Genomic DNA, 20,195 nt, shown 5'->3' with positions numbered 1-20,195 from the left:
TGCTTGAGGAGCATTAGCATGCGGACGTCTTTACTACAGGCATGACTAGTTGATTTAAGCCACATACGAAGTTACGATCAACCACTCCGGGAGCCGTTTCAGTCATATATGTCACATTAGCATAACAAGCAGGAGAAACCTGGGCAGTAATCATCTGTGTCCTTATTGCCATTTAGGTGTAAAAATCTGCGGCATACACTGCTCGGACGGTTTATTACTGCCACATAAAAAGGGTGTTAATGCGCGTGTTTCTGCTGATATATGTGTGTGTGGGAGGGAGAGAGGTGAGAGGTGTCGGGGGGGAGGGAGGGTTATCGTAAAAAAAAGGGGGAGCTATAAGAAGACGAGTGGCTGAATCTCATTAGACGCATTTTTTTTTTTTTATCCCGACGATACTGCCATATTGAATTTTCTCGAGATGGTGTCTTTTATCGTTCCTCCTCCTCCTCCTCAGACTCTGGGCAGATTGTTTTTTGTTTTGTTTTTTTCCAAGGGGGCCGCTGATTTCGTGTAATGATAGCACAACAACACACACACACACACGAAACACAGCTATATTTTCTCAAGGAGAGGCTGGAGGAGGAGGATGGTGGTGTACGCGTGGGTCGGCTTCGTTGGGAGGATGAGGTTGGGAAGGCGGAGGACGGAGGGAGCAGATGTGGAAGGCTCCGCGGGCTAAAAGGCAGTCGTTTGGCTTTGAATGTGTTGCTCTGCCCTTGATCCCGATGCACATCAAGGTAAACTAATCATTGTTTCCTCCTGCCCCCCACCCCACCCCTTTTGGCCCTGTTGTCTTTCAATAGCTGATCCTCTGTTTATCCCAGTACTGATTGAGCAGTTCTTCAAATGCCGGGTGACAATGGAGACGGCCCTGAAAATGTAGATCGCCTCCAACAGGTGCTGCGATGAAGGCTTCGGTTCCTGGGAGCGCCTTGAAAATAATGATGGACAAGCTGCCCCCCGGTTAGAACCTCATCAGTCACGAGGAACCCGCTCTCTCATACATATATACATGTGCAGTATATATACACACATACGTTGGTACTTCATTGATCTCTGCCGGGAGGTCAGAGTGCTGGTTCGGCTTCAGGAGCTCAAGAAATTCCGTTTCTGGAGCCGACCCGGCTGTCACAGGAAATAAACCCTGGCCAGCTGATAAAAAAGATTTCATAAAAGCCAACCTGCAAACCCCAGCGATGAAATAATCATCAAGTGGACTCCACAATTTCTTTCTTCTTTGCTTATTTATAATCTAAATTGGATTATGCATGACTTTAGAGTGACATGACAGCATTACATCTGTAGAATGAGACCTCAGGATTGAATCAACAACCTGGGTTTAATGGATTTGAACTGTATTTCCATTAAACAGGTGTTTAAAAGTTGATATTCTAGTCTCATTTCCAACTCGTCAAACACGGTGTTGTTACTGTGTTGTCATGGGAAACCAGAGCGTCAGTATTTGACACGTTGGGAATGAGACTCATAAATCATCTTTTCTTACAAATCGGACCTTTAAATTTACAGTAGGGTCAAAAAGGTGTGACTGGTTTTGAATGTATTGCCGGTTCTTCACTACAAATGATCGTATCAGCTCGACAATTTGAGCAGTCGAGCTGGCACGGACTCCACAAAGCTTCTTCACAGGCTGATATACACAGGAACTGATTTACTATGGAAACACAGATGTACACAGCAGAAGGGCGGGAAAAAAGACAAAGACAGGAAGTAGATACTAAAACACGAAACAAGGTGATATTACCTACAAAATAAAACTTTGCTTTAAGGACAACATGCACTTGAGCTGGCATGGACTCCACAAGTTTGTCCAAAATCTGTCGACTCACATTATCCCAGCATGACTCGTTGGTAATCTACAGAACCTCTAGTCTTCTCACAGGATGCTCGGCTTTCTCAGTCTTCAAGCGCCCTCATAAATGTTTCATGCGGTTGTGGTCAGGTGACGGTGGAGGAGCGTTGCATGACAGCCACGACTTCCTGGTCTTCAAGAAGTTCTTAAAAAAGCTTTGAGGTGTGTTTGCGGTCATATCCGGCTGCAGTATGAAGCTGCAAACCAGACGGTGTAGAATGCCCCTGAAGGATGGAGTGGGACTTCTCCTCGGTCAGGGTGTTTGGTTCAGGTGTCCGACTCCAGAGACCTTCTTGTTTCACTCGACATGGGTGAGATTTTTTTTCTTCTCTTAATAGAAACAATAAAGAATAATGTTCAAAAGACCAAACTGTGTCAGCTTCATATGATGTCATTAATGTTATTGTATAATAATATATTTTCACATATATTATATTTCTACTTTATGCTTAAAGGGGCACTGTGTAGTTTTAGAGAATACATTCGAAATTCTGAATTTTAATAGTTAAGGTAATGATAGAAACTCAGAAATGTTCATTTTTTTCCATAACTGAAAAAACAAGCTGTACTCGGAGGAAAATGAGGTCCCCACACTGTTTGCAGCTAGAGAGGTGGCAGGGTCCGCCACATATAAATGAAGTAAAATCAGTCATAACTCATTTGTTTAGTTTGTTTAGGCTATAAAAAAAATATAAAAAAATCAGTCAATGAACATCTGTCGTCTTCTGATTACAATATATTCCCCCAAACTACATAGTGCACCTTTAATGTTTACTGTTTCACTTACTATTAATGGGGTTTCTATATTTGATAGAAAAGTGCACTAATACTTTCATTTCTTTTCATGTACAGCACTTTGTTCGAGCTATGGCTGCTTAAAGCGCTTTATAAATAAAGTTGAGTTGAGTTGAGAAATACCTTGACCATATCACATTGAACACTGTCTTTCTCCTGCCTCATAAATATATATATTCCATATAAAATCAAATAGTTTCTATGCAAACTTTTACACAGGTATTATCCTGTAAAAGACAATTGATTGCGAGGGAGAGACTATAGAACATGTCCTCAGAGACTGTTTCCATACTACTGCCTTTTGGCTTGATTAACATTAATACATTTCAGAAATGCTTTAAAAAGATGTCTCTGCAACAAAGATTGATATTTTACTCATTTTTACTTAAGTTCAACTTCTCCTCAGATGTAATGTACGTAATTAATTCAATTATTATTTCATCATTAAATGAAATGGCTTAAAAGACTCACACTTTTAAACTCACAGATTTGGAAATCATATTTGACCTCCATTAAAAGTTAAAATCTAACAAAAAAACAGAAATTGGCAAACATATTTTGACTATTTAGACATTTCAAATATTTTTTTTATATTTATTTAATTTTAGTTAGCAGACCTCCAAACTGTGTTTTGTATCTGTTTAATGTATTTGAATTTAAAACAAAAAAAAAAGAAAAGTTGCATTTTAACTTCCGGGTTAAGACAACGGAAATACTTGTGGCTCTCAGAAAGGCGGATCCCTCTCAGCCACTTTGCCTTTCAGAACTTCTTTTGAGCCTATTTTTACCTGTCATTCACCGGCGGGTCCCAGTTAAACGCCAAATCCTCCTAAAATTGCTTCCTTGGGTGTTGAGACCACATCGTGTTCAGTCGAGCTCCGCGGCGGTGCTCACTGCGACGACTGGGAGAGTTTTCCAGCTCTAACGTTAGCTAGCTAACTTTTAACGTACTAGCATTCAACTTGACAACTGCCCTGCAGCACCACAGGGAAGGAGCAACACCGGAGCAAACACAGGAAGATGGGAGATAAAGATCAATTGGTGTGGGCATTGCAGACCGGGGACCTGGAGGAGGTTAAAGCCAAAGTCATAACGGTAAGGCGACTGTGATTTTGCTGTTTTTCGGCGACTCGAGTGCAACAATTTTCTGTCAAGTGGCTGTGTGAAGCTAAGGAAACTAACGCCAGTTAGCTAACAGGCTAGCTAGCTAGATAACTAGCTAACGGTATCTGGAGTTGGGTAATGTCAAGTTAGGTAATCTATGATGGGTACGCTGTCGTGGTATGTCACATTAGTTGTATGTGCAATTTATGGGGCTGGGAGTTCGCTTGACTTCGTTTCTAAACATTAAGGGGCAGATGCAAGAGTTTAGTGGAACGTTAGACCTGATAGAAGTCTGAACGCCAAGTTAGCATGGCTAGTAACATACAGTGCTATTCTCAGAGAAAATACAAAGGGCTAACGTTAGTGTATTGCTAACTATTTGGTTTACAACTGTATAACTGTGGTCACTGACGTTGCAGTCTGAACGTGGTGGGTTTGGGACGTGTTATAGTTAGGTTAGCGAACGCTATCAGTGCCACCTTCCTCAGAAAGCAACCTGTTGGTAAGCTAGCTAACAACAGCATCAGCTGGTACGTGGTACACATTGTTGGTGGGCAGCTAACCGCTAGCATTGTGTCTATTGTGTTGTCAACAGCAGCGGAGGCAATCGTCGGACAGTGTTCTGTATTGTCTTTAGGATGTGTCTCTTTTTAACGTGTTGTGAGAGGTAAGTGGAGCTACATGCTAGCGAACTAGCACGGGCCCGGGCTCCAGGAGGGTCTGGCTAACGTTGGTGGGCGGGGGTCTCAGCTGTACCAGAGGAGATGGAGGCCCGGCTCCAGTTTATCCGAGGCACCCACCTCACTAGCAGGCATATTGTTTATAGAAGACACTGGGAAAATATAGTATTAAACCTGGAAGTGCCTGTTAGGCCACAGTGTTTCCACTTGAAGTGTCCCCTGGAGGAGGACCTTTTTGGTTTTTATTAAAAGTTAACACTGACTTTATATTTGTTAATAGAATTATAGTTTACTTGTATATCTTATTCATATTTAGCCATGATCCTTAAATCCACTGCTTGTTGTGTTAGTAATGGTGCATGTTATCTTTCTAAAGGAACCAAAACTCTACTTATTGGTAGACTTCTGTAAAGTCATATTCCAGTTGAACATCAACAATACATCAGCGCTCTATCCAGACAAAAACCGTGTCATTTGGTGATCAGACTCTTAAGCCAGTAATATGTTTGATGCCCGCCACCCACTGTAGGCTCGCACTACATATATGTTAGCTACCATGGGTTTAGATAATGATAACTAACAGTATTATGTTCCACCTGCGTGCTCAGTACGCAGTCGCAGTCGTATTTTCACCACAATAAAGTCAAAGGTTCCCCCGTTACAGGCATGTGTCTTTTATAACTTGTAGATATCAATAGTGTCAGGTTTGAAGTATTCAAAGGTGCACTTTGTAGTTTCGAAAAAGATGTTAAAAGACACAAGTTCATACTGTTTAACTTTGTTTTAATGTGGCGGACCCTGCCACCTTTTCTAGCATCAAACTGTGTTCTGGGGATCTTCTTTTCCTCTGAGAACAGCTTGTTTACTCAGTCATGAAAGAAAAAATCTGCATTTTGAACATTACCTTATTAATACTGTAAATGTTAAAATTCTGAGTTGGAATTTCTTCTGCTACAGTTTCTCTTTTAAGGTTTACGTGCACCCTTGGGAGGTTTAAGATGCGATAAGACTTTATTGATTCCTCATCTGTGTTCACGTGTTACAGCAGATCAAGAGTCAGACGCAGAGAGGAACATCGTGACTTATAAACAAAACAGAAACCAGGCTAAAACAGATTACCAGAATATAAAATGATAAAGAGTATCTACAGTCTATTCACCTTTCACATATACAGATAAGACCAAGGTTGATAATTGCACCAGCAAGTGTAATACACACATGTACTGTGAAAGTTATAAATATATAAATATAATCACAACACACATGAATGAAGCTGAAAGTTATCTGGCTTAAAAACTAATAAAAGTGAATCTAAAGTCCTGATTGTAGTTTATATTTCCAGCGTAATGAGATCGTTGCGTCTGAGACTCCTTCATTAACAGGGATGAATTTTCCATCCACGAGGAGTGTTTTCTCATTTATGATCTTCCCATTGTAAGTAATTGCCATTTCATTATCTACACTGGGTCTGAGTGTAAACAACTGAGGTGGTTTATCCCCGTTCCATAGTGGAACTGAGAGTTTTTCAATTTTATCAGCCGTTGAAGGTAACATTTAAACACTATTAGAGCAGGTCGAGCTTCCATATCCGTCATTGCTAATGGATTCAGTGGGATTGGACTTGACCTTCACTGGAGTTTGTGATAAAGTTAAGAGAGCGAGTGGCAGTCGGAGGCAGGCAGAGCTGCAGCGGGTTATGATATTGTTTCTGAATTAGTCAGTGGTCACACAGTCACAGACCTGAGCAGGTATGTGACCACAGGATAAAAACATGCAACAAAGATGTTTTTGTGCTTGAACATGGGGTTAGTTAAAGCTATCTTGTTTTACAGGTGGTATGAATAACATTGATGATGGCTTGGTTCCATTTAGATGTACAGTAGCCTGCCCTGTACTCGCATGTCAAAATGTCTGCTGTTAAACAAAAGGCCTGTGGAAACTTCTGCAACAAGAAGAGGAAATCAGACGTAACATTTACGTGTATTGAAGGAATTGGGACCAGCAAATTACAATATTTAAGCTGTATCATTATGTTCTGATATAATAATTTCAACAGAATACTGAAAAGACACAGTATCTCCCAGTTGTGCCCCTTTCCTCTCCCCTTATTTGATTTGCATCTCAGCTTTATTAGATCTGCTCTTACTTGCCAGAGGGGGAACCAGACGGCCAGGCTAGCACCGTCATGCCCAGATCAGGTGTTTTCATATGAGGGTTTTGCATAAGAAGATATACCTTTTTACATACCAGCACCTTTCAATGAGTTCTACTCCTATATTTTATTGTGGAGGCCCATTTTCTGAGCATATAAATACTTACCCCAATATTAATCCAGTCAATTAGTTAATCGCATACAGAATAATCGACTGCACCAGCTTTTATTGACATGTCTTCCATTGTCACTCGAGGGGCACCTGACACACACGAAGCTATGTGTGCGGTTAGTGTGGTAAGAGAACGAGGAAGGGTGGTGAGAGTGTTTGCCTTTTTTCGCGGCAGCACGACTGACAGTTGGAGGTATAATGGCACCGCAGCGGGGAAGTGAAGGGTAGAGGATGGTGCATGTTTTTGTATGTCGCTGAATTGAAGTTTGAGCGTGCGTCACTGGTGACAGTTTCTGTTTCAAACAAAAGAGTTTCTCCTCTCTTAGAGTGTTGTGTCTCTTTTTTCTAGGCTGATGATGCAAACCGGACCCTGCAAGGTGGAAGAAAGCCGCTGCACTACGCCTCAGACTACGGCCAGACAGATGTGGTGGAGTTCCTCATTTCTAAAGGGGCAGACGTCAATGTAAGAACCACGACAACCAGTGCCCTGCATATACTATTTGCATTCATTTGCCTAACGTCCAGGGTTGCATTGACCACAAAAAGTAACAGTGCCCTTGTCTGCTTCACTTCATAGTCTTAGCCTATTGTTATACTGCTTTTTATGGCACGAGGATTATCAGTTTGTTTGAGCTGAAGTACTCTGGCTGTTAAAACCAGTTTATTATTCTATTTCAGCTGCGGTCCACGCTCTCATTCAACAGTCTGGGCTTGGCAGACTTCACATTTAGCCTGATTGGCCCCCTGAGCCTCAATAGTCTCTTCTGGTGTTGTTGTAGTAGATTGATCTGTATCCACTAAAAGGGCACTTACCCATCCAACAGTATTGATATCTGTAATTTGGCGCCTTTCTTTTGTAATTTGGAGCTTTTTCTAAAGGTCTCTAATGCCGCTTCAGTAGCCAGTAGAAATGTATGTGCAGATTGCCGTGACTCTTTGAACTCCAGAACACGTCTAAAGGAGTTTCTATAGTGCATTGTGATGCTCACCACAGTTACGTCAGCATCTAACCCCTTGTGTGACAGAGGATATAAAAACTCAACGACTTTCTGGTCACCACAGGCACAAAGATGTAACGTTGCACCAACATACAGTCTTTGCTTTGCCTCCCGAGCCCCAAAAATGTTTGCACAATTCTCCTTTTAGAAACCTGCACATCTGCTGATGTATGAGAGATAAATATAGTGTCGAAGCGCAGTGAGCTTTCTTATAATTTCTGAGCGTGATAAGGGAAAAGTAGAACCACCCTCTCACAGGAATTCTTTTTCTTATTTATGTTTGATAAAAAAAGATGGATTTGCCCTTGTGTAGTTTTACTGCTGTGTCGATGATCTGCTGATATATGATGATTTACTCCAAAACTTCTGTCTCTCTCCCACTCATGCCTTTTCCTCCCGCTCCCCCTGCAGGCTGTAGACAAACACGGGCTCACTCCACTGTTGTCTGCCTGTTACGAGAATCACGTCTCCTGTGCCAAGGTCCTGCTAGAAAAGGTTGGTACTTTGATTTAAGCATGCTCAACTAACGCACCTGCACCTGCACACAGAAGCGCCCTGCTGTCCTTCACCCATCAGTGCATGTTGATGTGTCAGAGGCTCCATGTGAGCCGTGAGTGCTGATGAGGTAACTCACCGGACAAAAGGCCCTTTAACGTAGTCCTGCGGAGGCTGTGCTGGAATGTTCATGGAACACGACACAGTATCGCTGCTGTTCATTTGCTTTGTGTCTGTGTTTTTGAAGCTGCTTCATTCATAGGTGCGCAGGCCTTTGCTCCATCTAAATTCCTGCACCATCCTTCCACTTTAGCCTCCCTCAGTTGTTTAGCTCTGGAACTATCTTAAATGCTACCTCAGTCGAATAGATGCACATGGACGTGTGCAGTCACAGCTGTGAGGAGAGAGACAATACTGAGTCAGGCACAGCTGGCATCGACTGTAGCAAGCAACTGAATACATGCATACCAAAACGTATGTCCAACCTAGGTAACGTCATCCAGCAGAAGAAAACAGATTTGTTCAGATACATCACGGTCAAATAGAAAAAGCCTCATTTGTATGTGGAGGAGCTTTCCTTTGGAGTGTCGATGCCTCTTCTTGCAAGTCTTACCTGAATGTTTCACTTAGAAGTACGTACACGCCAGTCATATACATACAAATGATAGAACTTCTACACATCTAGACTGGTGGAGTTCTGTTTCGCCGCAGCCCAAATAAGCCAGACTGCCGTGGAATTAATGTCCCTGTGGACAGTGAATGTCACACGGATGTGGGCAACAATGGCTACTTGTCTTCAGCACCTCCTTCAGTTCCTTGCCTCTCGTACTCCTCTTGTCATTTTATGCTCGTGTTTTATCAGAATAATATCAAATATAAAAATATCAAAGATTTGCGTCACAAAACTTGATGGTCAGTTTCTCTTTAATACTTGAAACTTAAGTTAATGACACAAGCTCAGCACCATTACGAGAAAAGAGCCCACAACTTCTCTGACTGAATGATGTCATGGCTTGCATGCTTTACTGCTGCAAGCCCATGTGTATATGTGAAGGAGAGATGGGTATTGGGTGGCTGAGTGAGCAGCTGTCTGCCAGCCAGGCTAAATGAGGCAGGGTAAATGAAAGCTCCTCTACAGAGTTGTTTCACGGTGGCATCATCTTGGCTCAACGAAAGTAATGGAAAGAGGGGTTGGGGCATTCACAAGCGAAGTCACACTACCGATTAGGGAAGTCTTTTTTTGCAGTCTATACAATGACATACGCACCATTCAGGCAGACTTTTCAATCAGTTCGCGGTTCCAACTGCAATCTGAAGCAGACGTTTGAAAAGAGGAAACCATAATTTATGTATGGGAAACACTGGTGTTGGGTTAGAGAGACTCTTACATGGTACTCCACTGCTTACTTATTCCTGTTGGCATCGTCTGTATTAATCCCCCATCAACCCTCACATCAACAAGCCAGCAGAGTCTTGCAAGCATTCGGCCAGCAGCTGGCCGGCAGCTGGCCACTGCTATCAGCTGGACGTCAGTGCTGCTGGCTCACAGATGAACCAAAAGAAGCTGCAAGTGCCAACAGGAAGTAAACAGCAGTTTACTACTCAGTAAGTTCTGTCCTATAGATGTCGACAAGCATGGACAGGTACATCGGTCTGACTTCTACTTCAACGTGACACAGAACGATTATTCGGTTGTTTTTACTGTAGCAGGCTTGGGTTGACTTACGGTACTCTTGTGGTAACAGGATGGTGGAATGATTTATTTTTTTCTGACTTTGGGGACTTCTCAGCCCTCTCTTGGAGGTAGGTGTACAAAGGAGGAGGTACATGCTCGAGTGCAGTCTTGAGTTTTTCATATGACATTGTCACATTTTACCACCACATTCTGGTAATAGGATTTGGGTTTAAAACCAGCAGACAGTCTCTTATGTAAATAAATAAAATCTTCATCCCGGACTGCAGTCATTTTCCTTTATGTCCCTCGATACCAGTCACATTTCCACAGCCGCAGTACATCCCCCTGAAAGCCAGATGCACTTTTCCATCTGAAATAGGCAGCTATGCAAGTACCACCTCTGCTTTATAAGTTAAAGCCCCTGGGGTGGACCATTTTTAAAAAGCCTTTGTCTGTGTTATCATATGAGGCAAGACAGGCAGCCATAGCTCATCTGAACAGGGATTACGGTGGGAGGCGAAGATACGAGTGAACCCACGGGTTTGCTCCTCTCGGCTCCGTACTCATCTCCGCTAAGCACCAACAAGGATTAACACCCAGATGCAGCCAAAAGGTCATCAGCCACCACAGGGACCAGATCTCAATACATCTACCCCTGGCAGCTCTGAAAACTCGCCATGTCTCTTAACATGAGATGAATAGATTGTCCCTAAGCCACAGCATCGAATGCCGCATATCCACTCTGTCTGGCAGCACCTGTAGCACCACAGTGCAGTGGATAAAAGGAGCCCACTGAGAATACTGTATTATGACCGTTTGACTGTCGGATATTCTTGTGTTTGCACAAAAAACGGCTCAGTGTCCCCGGTGCACCATGGGAGCTGACCCCTACCATCTGACTGCTTGCTGTGCTGTTGTTGGTAATGAATTATGAAAGGCCATTTTAACCCCAATAGGTGACCCAGTCGTAAGATCCTGGCCGAGAGTGCTGACGACAGCCTGCAGAGCCAGTTAATTTTAAGTCAACACTGAAAGGCCACATACAGACATACATGCATGAGTACACACATCCCTTTCTTTTATGAGGAACTGCCCCCATGACTATTTATTAGGAAGAAATGCAGTATTATTTTGTCACATCAGTTCCTGTTGTTGACTTGCATTGACCCTATTTATGTGAGTCCTCGAGACAGAGATGGTACAAGTAAAAATTTTAAAGTAACAGCCTGGTAGACGCTATCTTCCAATAGGTTTTACCAACTTGCCTAACTTGACTACATTAGTTTTCTTCAGGAGGAGGGTGGGTGCTCACTAGTTCCGTTAATAACTAGTAAACAAACTAGAACTAGACTAAAAAACTGTTCTGTACAGTGTTGTTACGGTGCTGTTACCCCCCAAAATTAGGAGGACTCTTACCTCACCAAAGCACAAGGTCACTGAAAGGGTTACTAACAATGAGTTGAATAAGATTTTGTGCCGAGGCAGTATAGACGACATCTTTTGCTGGTTTTCAGAGAGAAGTTTATTTCTTGTGCACAGGGGTTGAAGGAAAAAAGCAGTACACTTTAATAACAAAATACTGTAACGGATGTGCTGAGATGTACTCCATAGTGGCTGCTATGATGAGCTCCAAATTTCAAGAAGAAATTTCCCCAAATTCTTTTATCCTAGCTCCTGAAAGATTAGCATATATACTGCTTTCCCTTGTCTTAACATTAATCTTAATTTGTTCTGGACAGTTTGTTGGACTTATAATCACAACTGTGATTGTTCATTGTTTTTCCTGAAATTGTGAACATAAAACGACAAACAGCTAATCTACAAATCAATCGATCGTGAATCAAATCAAATCGTAGGTTGCAGCTCTTGCACTATTGTACAGGAGATGGTTTCTGATATTGCATGAATGAGCATTTTATTCCCTGTAAATATAGACTACTTTGAGCAGTGCCATTATAAAATGGTGTACGGTGTTGATAACTAAATAAAAATTGGGCTCCTACCCTTTTCTAGTCTTACGGCAAACCCCTTAATTTAGATGTCATCGTTCCTGTCAAGACCCCACTTTGCCTGTTGGATTTTATTTCTTTAATTTTGACCAAGGTTTGGTGTAGCTCGTTAACCCCGAACGGATAAATTGGTATTTCAACCAGAGCCAAGCTGACACAGCTTTGTCCAATACAGTTATCGATCTTCCATTTTATTTTTTTCGCTGGATGTTATAAAATTTGCCCTCATACAAATTGGGTATGTTTGACTGCTGCCAGCAGGTCAATAATCTGACGTACGCATTGAATTTTAAGTACATTTTTTTGAGTGATGCTTTGGCCCAATATTTGAAGACTTGTGCATGAGAGATCTTTCAATGCCATTCACTTGGGGCGTAATGCAAGCTTAATGGACACTTTGGCAGGTCAGCAGCATTACGTTACGGACCTAGTGCTTCTTTGTATGGCTCTATAATCAAGGATGATGATGCATCTCAGTTTGACTGGAGAGACCCTGGGAGTCTATATTTATTCATTAAGCTGTGTCTCACTTGGCCACTAGCTTCTCTTTGACTGGATAATGTTTGGGCGGTGAGGTGTTCATGAAGGGTCATTACTCAAGTTGGGGAAAGCTCATTAATGTAAGTGGTTTTAGGAGTATGCCACTGAGCTGTATGGTCATTGGGGATGGCGTGGTGGAACAGGGTGGACTATGGGGCCAGAGCTATTACTGTAACTGTACCATGAATACCCATGGGGAGTATCCATCTGTGGCAGACCCCCTAGAATACTGCTTAGGCTAATGCAGGTGTTGGGTGCTCATTAGGAGATTGTTCCACCTCAAATATAGCGGAATACACATGATTTATAACTGTGTTTGTCAGGTGGGCATATTGTTTGTCCTGAGCCCAGAGCGGTATTGATGGTGAAACAGCTTGGGTCAAGTCGTAATGCTGTTTCCCGCCATCCAAATGAGGCCTGTCGAGTTGGTTACTCGATATGGCCTTGAACCAGCTGCTAATGACTTCCCCAGAGCTGGAGAACTGAGGAAGTGGGGAAGACGGCTTCATTCTGTCTCCCCCATCCTCCCCTTCACCTGCTGAACTCACTCAAGTGGGGAGTGCAATGATTGGTTACCAGGCACCTGATATGAATCAGTCAGCAGTTATTAGAAAAGTTAAAGTGACTACAAGTATTTTTGTTTGCTATTTCTACTTTGGATGGGCAATGTTTTGACAGATGGATAAAGAAAAACAGTTAATATTAGGCAGATGTTTTAAAAAGATCAGAGAGGGATTTCAGGTTTCCCCACAAGAATCTATCCTGTTCTGTATCTTACCCCGACAAGATGAATTACACTGAGGGAACCCTCTGTGTATTGAAATGTGAAGACCTGGAACACTCAAAGCCTTCATAAGTGAACTTCATATTTCACACAGTGCCCACATGTCCAGAATTTAAATCAGTGCTATACTGCAATATTTTCTGAGATCTGTTATGAATGCACCAGTGTTAAACTAATTAAAGACTGAGTACGTCTCCATTCACCTAAAACTTTATTTGAAAAGTGAATGGTAGACTTTGTCAGAGGTGATTTGCACCTGTTGTTTATGTAGAAATCCAGCACATTGGTTTCTGAAAATACTGATTTTCTGATACATATTGATTCCTAATAAGTTAAACTGTTTCAATTCTCGCTTTCCCTCAGTATCAAGACACCATTTCCAACCAGAAAAAAACTCACTGTCTGCACCATATTGGAGGAATGCCACACTCGGATGAAACCCAACAACCAACTATCTTGTTCCAAGAAGTTGCATGTTGTTGTCAAAAAACGTTTTAAGCCCTCAATGTTGTGTTGATTGGGGTTTTTGGTGTAATTCTCTGTCTTGTGTTGTGAAAAATCTACCACTAAGGTACTTTGGGTCACCAGCCGCCTTAGTTCAGGTGTTGCATAACAGGTCTCTAACATAATTGGAGTGTTGACGGGTGCATACGTCCAAGAAATGAGAGGCATTTTATGAATTGACAAAACCCTCTCTTACTTTGTCTCTCGGCTCCTTACCAATTAGAGATGCAGATCTGACAGGTTACCCGCTCAGCCCTGGTAAATCTCTCTCGCTCAGGATGCGCTCCGTTGCTCCTGTGGCATGGAATTTGCACCCAGACAACCATCCTCATACTGCTGGGCACTTGAACTGGGTCACATTGTTTTTGATGGCATGCTTCTCCATGCAACAATAGACTCTCTTTGCCTTGGTTCTGTAAGCCCTTTCCTAAGAGGCTAAAGTTGGCAGGCCAAACAAAGGAACGTCTCTCCACTACATGCCCCTCCACTCCTCTGTCGCCCATTAAATCTGTTGTCACTACATGCACATTCAACAAGTTGCCTGTCTCATTCTGTCTCTTTTTTTATGTTTGTGTTTTGTCCTCAGTAATCCAAATGATTGTGTCCACTCCCATCTCTTTTACTTTCATTCTGTTACCCCTCAGAGCCCAAATGGATTTGTGCCTCAGCGTCTGTGACTTTGTTTTGCATGTGCTGTCTGGATAAAGACAGGCTGTCAGGCAAGTTATTAGTGACTGAGTTAGAGGAAAATAAGTGACTGAAGTTTTGCCATAGAAGTTTTGGTGGCTGGCTAATATTGCAAGCACTCTTAAGACTGTTGGCTCTTCGTAGCACAGATATCATTGCTTTACCGATTACGCGTACATCGTTACCAATGGGACTCGAGCCCAGTATTCGGCTTTTTGGATGTTCGTTCAACGGGTACGCATTTGGTACTCAGTTAAGTCTTGCTAATTATACTCACAAATGGATAAAGGTGAACTGCAAAAATGCTTTTAATAAACCTTATTCAACCAAACTCAGGATTATAAACATGTATTAAAAACACCACACTTTTTGCAAAATGCATTTTTATCCAATGACATATAACAGAAGAAACAACAAAACTTTAGGAAAGCAGAATCCTTAAAAAAACGAATGCCTTTTAATTCAACTGAAAGTCACACGTTTCAATGCTATGATCTCAGTTAAGACCAGAGAAATGTCTAGCCAAGTCCTTCACAAGCCGTGCTCAGCTCTCCCTCTTCCCTCAATCAAACCTTCAAATACTGTAATCACTGTTGATTACTTCCAGAGCCCAAAAAAAATGGTATTCAGAACAGCCATCATCTCCAGTATCGCTGATATTTCTGTGCAGTTTGGCTACTTGGGTCGCCCTACTTTGGTTTTCTTCCATGTCCATGATACACTCAGTGCTCCTTTCTAATTTCTCCTACTTGAAGCTGCATCCTCTGCTGTCTTAAATGTCTGTTCAGCTCTCCTCTCTGGCAGTCACATCTGAGCTGGGACGAATAAACAACACATCATTCTTTTTAATTAAAGAAATGTGCTCAACCTGCATTTTCAGTAGCTGTAAAACTATGCATGAAAAATGTCAGTGTGTGTTTTTTGGGGTTCCTGCTTCTAGAACAGAGCTCAGAAGGGCGCTATAGATTCAGGTCTCCGCTCCACACCCTAACCCCGCCGCCTTGATGAAGTGAAGTTGGCACCGTACTGTGAGAAAGACTTGCATGTTGATTATTCATGTCCCCTCTCCTCCACAGGGAGCTGACAAAAACCAAAAAGGACCGAACGGCTGCATTGCCTTTGAAGCTGCCGAGAGCGAAGCCATGAGGGCTCTGCTCAAGTGAGACACCACAGTGTGGGAGGTGGCTGGACAGGTGGGTGAACGGACAGACAGATGGATGCAGTGGTCCCCTGACAGAAGGCGGACTCGCCCCTTTTACCCCGATCAACCTCTGTCTTAACACTGCTTTTGTCTGTTTGTTGGAGGGTCATTTTGTCTGTCTGGTGATTTTCCTTTACCTTGTTTATTACTTTTCTTTCTTTTTCTTTTTCCCCAACTTTTTGGGGTTAGGATTTACTCCTCCTTTTGGCCTCTGTTTCTAGCCATTTAACAGAAGGACTTGTCAATTACGTCTCCCTTAGGGACCACTGGGGGGAGCGCTCTCGCACCTGGATCCTAAAACACTGCTCAGACTAGAAATCACTCAATAATGTAAACGCAAAAGCTCAGCACCTAAATACACATTTCTCAGTTGCAGTTCTCTCTTGAAACGGTAAAGAAGTCAAATGGTAATAGATCAGTAGTGTTAACCTATTCATTTTTTTTTTTTTTTTTTTTTTTTTTTTTTACAACTTCTGTATAAGTATTGTATGGCGAGGGCTTAATCTCATGAACAGTAATTGCACTGTACTATACTAGATTGAAAAGAAAGGTTGTAAAGTTTCACTATTTGAACCTTTCAGTGTGTGTGGCCTCTTCCTCTCCCTTGATTTGTTTTTTTAAGTGACCCAAACTGTCCCTCCAATCTTTGGAATTTTGCAAAACGTTGGTTAAGAGAGGTCCAGAGGTCAGCTTTTCCTTTTCTACTTGGCATATCACTTACATATCAGATGGTGTTTTTTGACTAATTTTACGTTGGCAATGCATTAAAAAAAAAAAAAAAGATACTCTGTATTCTTTGACCAATCACCATGCTGGCTACTAGAAAGACTTGAATGTTGCAATTTTAAAAAATAAATCTGTTACTGAATCCCTTTTGAAAGCAATGTTAACGGCACTTAATAGAATAAGGAATTTTAGAGATTTGTTCATTTTGTCATCCCTAGAGTGAGATTTTTCAAGCGAAGATTCCCTTTTTTGTTGCAGCTTCTCTGTGTATTTTGTATTTGACAGGTTTCGGGGGCTCTGAATGATGGTTAATGGGGGTTAGAGTTTGAAACTGGATGGTGGGGGCTGTTAGTATTCCCCTTGCCTTGGATTTGGTTCGAAGCCCAGCCTGTTTTGCTGCATGTCAAAACTGCCTCTGCTTTTACGCTATGAAATGGTTGCTGGTCCTCTCTTGGTTGCTTTAAAAAAATGAATTACTACAATGTAATGGACAAAAAAAGATGCTCTTGCTGACTTTGTTGTGACAAAAAGTCTGTAAAAACAAATAAAAAGATCTATAAAAATGTTGCTTTGAGCTGAAGTTGATTTGTTTGAAAGCCAATTTAAAGGAGACGTTTCGTCATGTTTCTTTCCTTTGGGGTTATAAACGTTCTTGTGCATGTAAAAGATCTTAAAATTTAAGAAAGGTCATGATCTCCTCACCAACAGAAGCACCTTTTTCCCACAGAAAACACTACTCCTCAAACACCTCGTCAGTAGTCCTGCATCACATATTTTTAACAACATAATTTATGCCTAGCAGCTATTCTGACATAATTGATATAGCAGAGCTGCTCTGTCATTGATGGAAGTAATGGCTCATGCATGTGTGAGTTGACCAATCAGAGCACACTGGGTATTTGACAGAGGGGCCTTGAACAGAGCTAAAAAGAAGCATCCCATTCAGAGGGATTGTTTGTTTTTAACATTTATGGATATAATCTTATGCTGGCAGTAACCCAAAACAAATCAGAAACCTGAATATGAGCTTAACATGTCTCCTATAATACGTTCAGGTGCAAAATCACCCTTATTGTTTCCTGTGGCTAGATGTTTGATACTTAACTGATACAGAGAAAAGACTTAATCTACTCAGGATGTGTCACCTTGTTTTAGTGTTTCTTTTATTAACTGCCAATCATCCCTCCGTCGTTCAGTCCACTGGAATCAGATGAATAACGGGAGTTATTTTCTAGTACAAGGGACATCACACAGTTTGACAAATTTTACCCTCCGTAGTCTCGTAGCCTTGGGCCATCTAATCAGTATTTGTGAAGTTGAGCAATTCGGTGCCAAACGTTAAAAATAAAATTACAGACTCTAATCTTTGTTGTCATACCAATCTACCGCCCCGAGCTGTTCCATTATGAATCACAGACAGACTTTGACTCCCACTAGATTTGTGTGAACGTCCGTATTATAATGGGACAGTCAGTTCTAATACAGAAAATGCACTGCTGCACAGAAAACTCGCATGAAGAAGTCGTGCTCACTTTGATCACGGGTGATTTTGTCTCCCGTCTCTTGGGCCGAACAGGAGTGGAACCATCGTGACCTGCTGCGTTGTCAGGAATTGTACCTTCAAAAACATATTCAGTGAAATTACCCTTTAATTATTATGAGCCGATTGCTAAATTCCCACGTGGCACCTGTTGCCTGCTGCATTTTCAGCCCACTCTGATAAATGAGATTAGTGAGAGCCATGCCAGGTCAGAATCCTCTCCCAGCCAAGAACTGGATTTTAATGTTCCGAGTAGAACAGCGGTATTATTGTGGAGGGTTCTGCACAGGTCAGTACCGCTCGGTGTGATGTGGCCTTGTAGTTCACCTGATGGACCATCTGGTAACCACAGGAAATGAACAATCACCCTGCCTGAGTATTCGCACCCATCGTACCGATTCCTCCCACGTCTGACCACCGTGGCAGCAACTTCAGGGTAAATAAAAAAAAATAAAAACTCTTCTCTACAACTGGTGAAAGTTCCTGTTCTTGGCTGTACATTCATAAATATTTTATGCTTCACTCTGCTCTCAGTTTGAAACAGGTTGAGGTTAACAGAAAAACAAAATCTCCCAGCATTACACAACAGCTGACAAACAGAAATGGACATTATTTTCTGTGCACCCACAAGAAAATTCAGCTTCTCTGAATGGATTCTGAGCGGCTAGAAAAAATGTGGGTTTGGTAGATATGGATGGAAAGAAGAGACATTTTAACAGTGATTCCCAACTTTTTTTGTGTCCAACCCCTTTATTGCATCTCTGATAAATATAAGGTTCAGTGCTGGTAATTGAGATCCAGGGATCTATTGTTGAGGAAAAAAGGCATCACCTTTAGTCCACAATCTTAACAGGCACCTGTAACAACCAAAGTACCGGACCAGATGTCGGTGCATATCCTCGTCTACTGACCAATGTCTGATCCATCGTTTGAGGCGATATCTGTATGGGAACAACCCTACGAAGTACCCTGTGTTTCGAGTTTAAACACCTGTAACAAAGTTCTGCAGGAATGCGTCCAAAACCCGAATGTAAGTTAACATTTTTGCGCTTCCTGTTACCTCATCTTTAAGTCAATGCGTGTTTCGAATGGGTTAAAACAGCCTGAAAATGGGCCACTGGTCACTAAATTGCCTGCATTTGAATAATAAAGCCTTCATGTGTCTTTATATACGGAGGTTGCTCACAAGTAGCTAAATGAGACTACAGAGGATGTCATTAAATGTCTTCACCTCAAACATGGAGGCTCTACTCCTCCCTAGTCCGTCATTACAGGAGGACTTTAGTTGGAAACTTTTCCAACTTTAACTTCACAACTTATAGATTGATCAATTTTTAGTGAAATGTGTGGAGTATAGAGTTGTAAGTACCGCAGCCTAACATTAGCTTTTCACCGCAGACGGTTTCTTTTTTCGCTTCGAATATCAAAAACTGGTGTTCATCTGTGATTATCTTGATGAACAAAAAAAAGCAGGTATCAAAAACTTTTGTTTGCCACAGAACTTGTTTTCTGCGCTAATTCATAATCCAATAAAAAAGAAAACAACCCAAAAGGCTTTTTCTGGAGGCGATGCTAAGCTCTGGGTTAGCATAAAAAAAACATGCCCGTGGTCCAAGATCATGGATGAAAACCTTGATAAAAAATTCATGTCTACACCACTGCATCAAAATTTTAAATTCTAGATGTCATGTACACATGTCACACATGTCACTTTAAAACCGGCAAACACGGGATCACAGCTAGAATCTGAAGTGAAGTCCTGAGGGTTTGAACCCTGCCTGTCTGCATGATGCAAGTTAGTAATGATGGACCTGCCGTGGAGTCCACGGGGCAGAAGCGGGTGGGAGAAATCAATAAAAGCGTGTAACTCGGCTGTGGCGTGTGGTGAGGCGTTGCATCAGGTCCTGTCAAGCGAGCGCATCCAGTGGGAAGCTGCAGACCGAGCCCCGGCAGAGAGAGGTCTGTGAAGTGCTCGCAGAACGCTGCAGTTTTGATAATCAGACAGAAGGACGCCTCTCCAGGCCTCTCGCTCGTGTTTGTATACTCGCGCCTGAGAACAAAGACAAATCAATTATAGCAATGTGGGCAAACATCAAGATAAAAATGACTCGGCCACATTCTGACAGCTCCGTCTCCACTGCGTCCACCCCCTCCGACCCCGTACCATCTTATTTCTGCTCATTTAAATTACTTTCAAAGTGAGCGACCGGGGGAAAACTGAGGTCCGCTCTCGGTTGACAGCGACATTCTCGGAATATAAAAG

The 20,195-nt window shown here is 42.1% G+C and overlaps 1 protein-coding gene across 1 annotated transcript; it reads left to right on the top strand.

Annotated features, from left to right (window-relative positions):
* Positions 1 to 3,366: 3,366 nt before the first annotated feature.
* On the top strand, positions 3,367 to 16,959 carry mtpn (myotrophin). The gene is made up of 4 exons (XM_030440407.1): positions 3,367 to 3,760; positions 7,123 to 7,236; positions 8,183 to 8,266; positions 15,542 to 16,959. Exons 1-4 carry the CDS (start codon positions 3,686 to 3,688, stop codon positions 15,626 to 15,628), a joined length of 360 nt encoding a protein of 119 aa, XP_030296267.1. The 5' UTR covers positions 3,367 to 3,685; the 3' UTR covers positions 15,629 to 16,959.
* The last annotated feature ends 3,236 nt before the right edge of the window (positions 16,960 to 20,195 follow it).

Source organism: Sparus aurata, chromosome 14 (assembly GCF_900880675.1).
Source record: "Sparus aurata chromosome 14, fSpaAur1.1, whole genome shotgun sequence".
NCBI classification, from domain to species: domain Eukaryota; kingdom Metazoa; phylum Chordata; class Actinopteri; order Spariformes; family Sparidae; genus Sparus; species Sparus aurata.
Note: the sequence above shows the minus strand (reverse complement) of the source record. Positions and strands in the feature narration are given on the sequence as shown.

What these genes read in the sequence shown, in the direction of transcription:
- mtpn (XM_030440407.1), top strand. Translation starts at nt 3,686, where the DNA reads ATGGGAGATAAAGATCAATTGGTGTGGGCATTGCAGACCGGGGACCTG. An exon ending in CTAAAGGGGCAGACGTCAAT is followed by an intron (nt 7,237 to 8,182) that starts GTAAGAACCACG and finishes CTCCCCCTGCAG; the next exon opens with GCTGTAGACAAACACGGGCT. An exon ending in CCAAGGTCCTGCTAGAAAAG is followed by an intron (nt 8,267 to 15,541) that starts GTTGGTACTTTG and finishes TCTCCTCCACAG; the next exon opens with GGAGCTGACAAAAACCAAAA.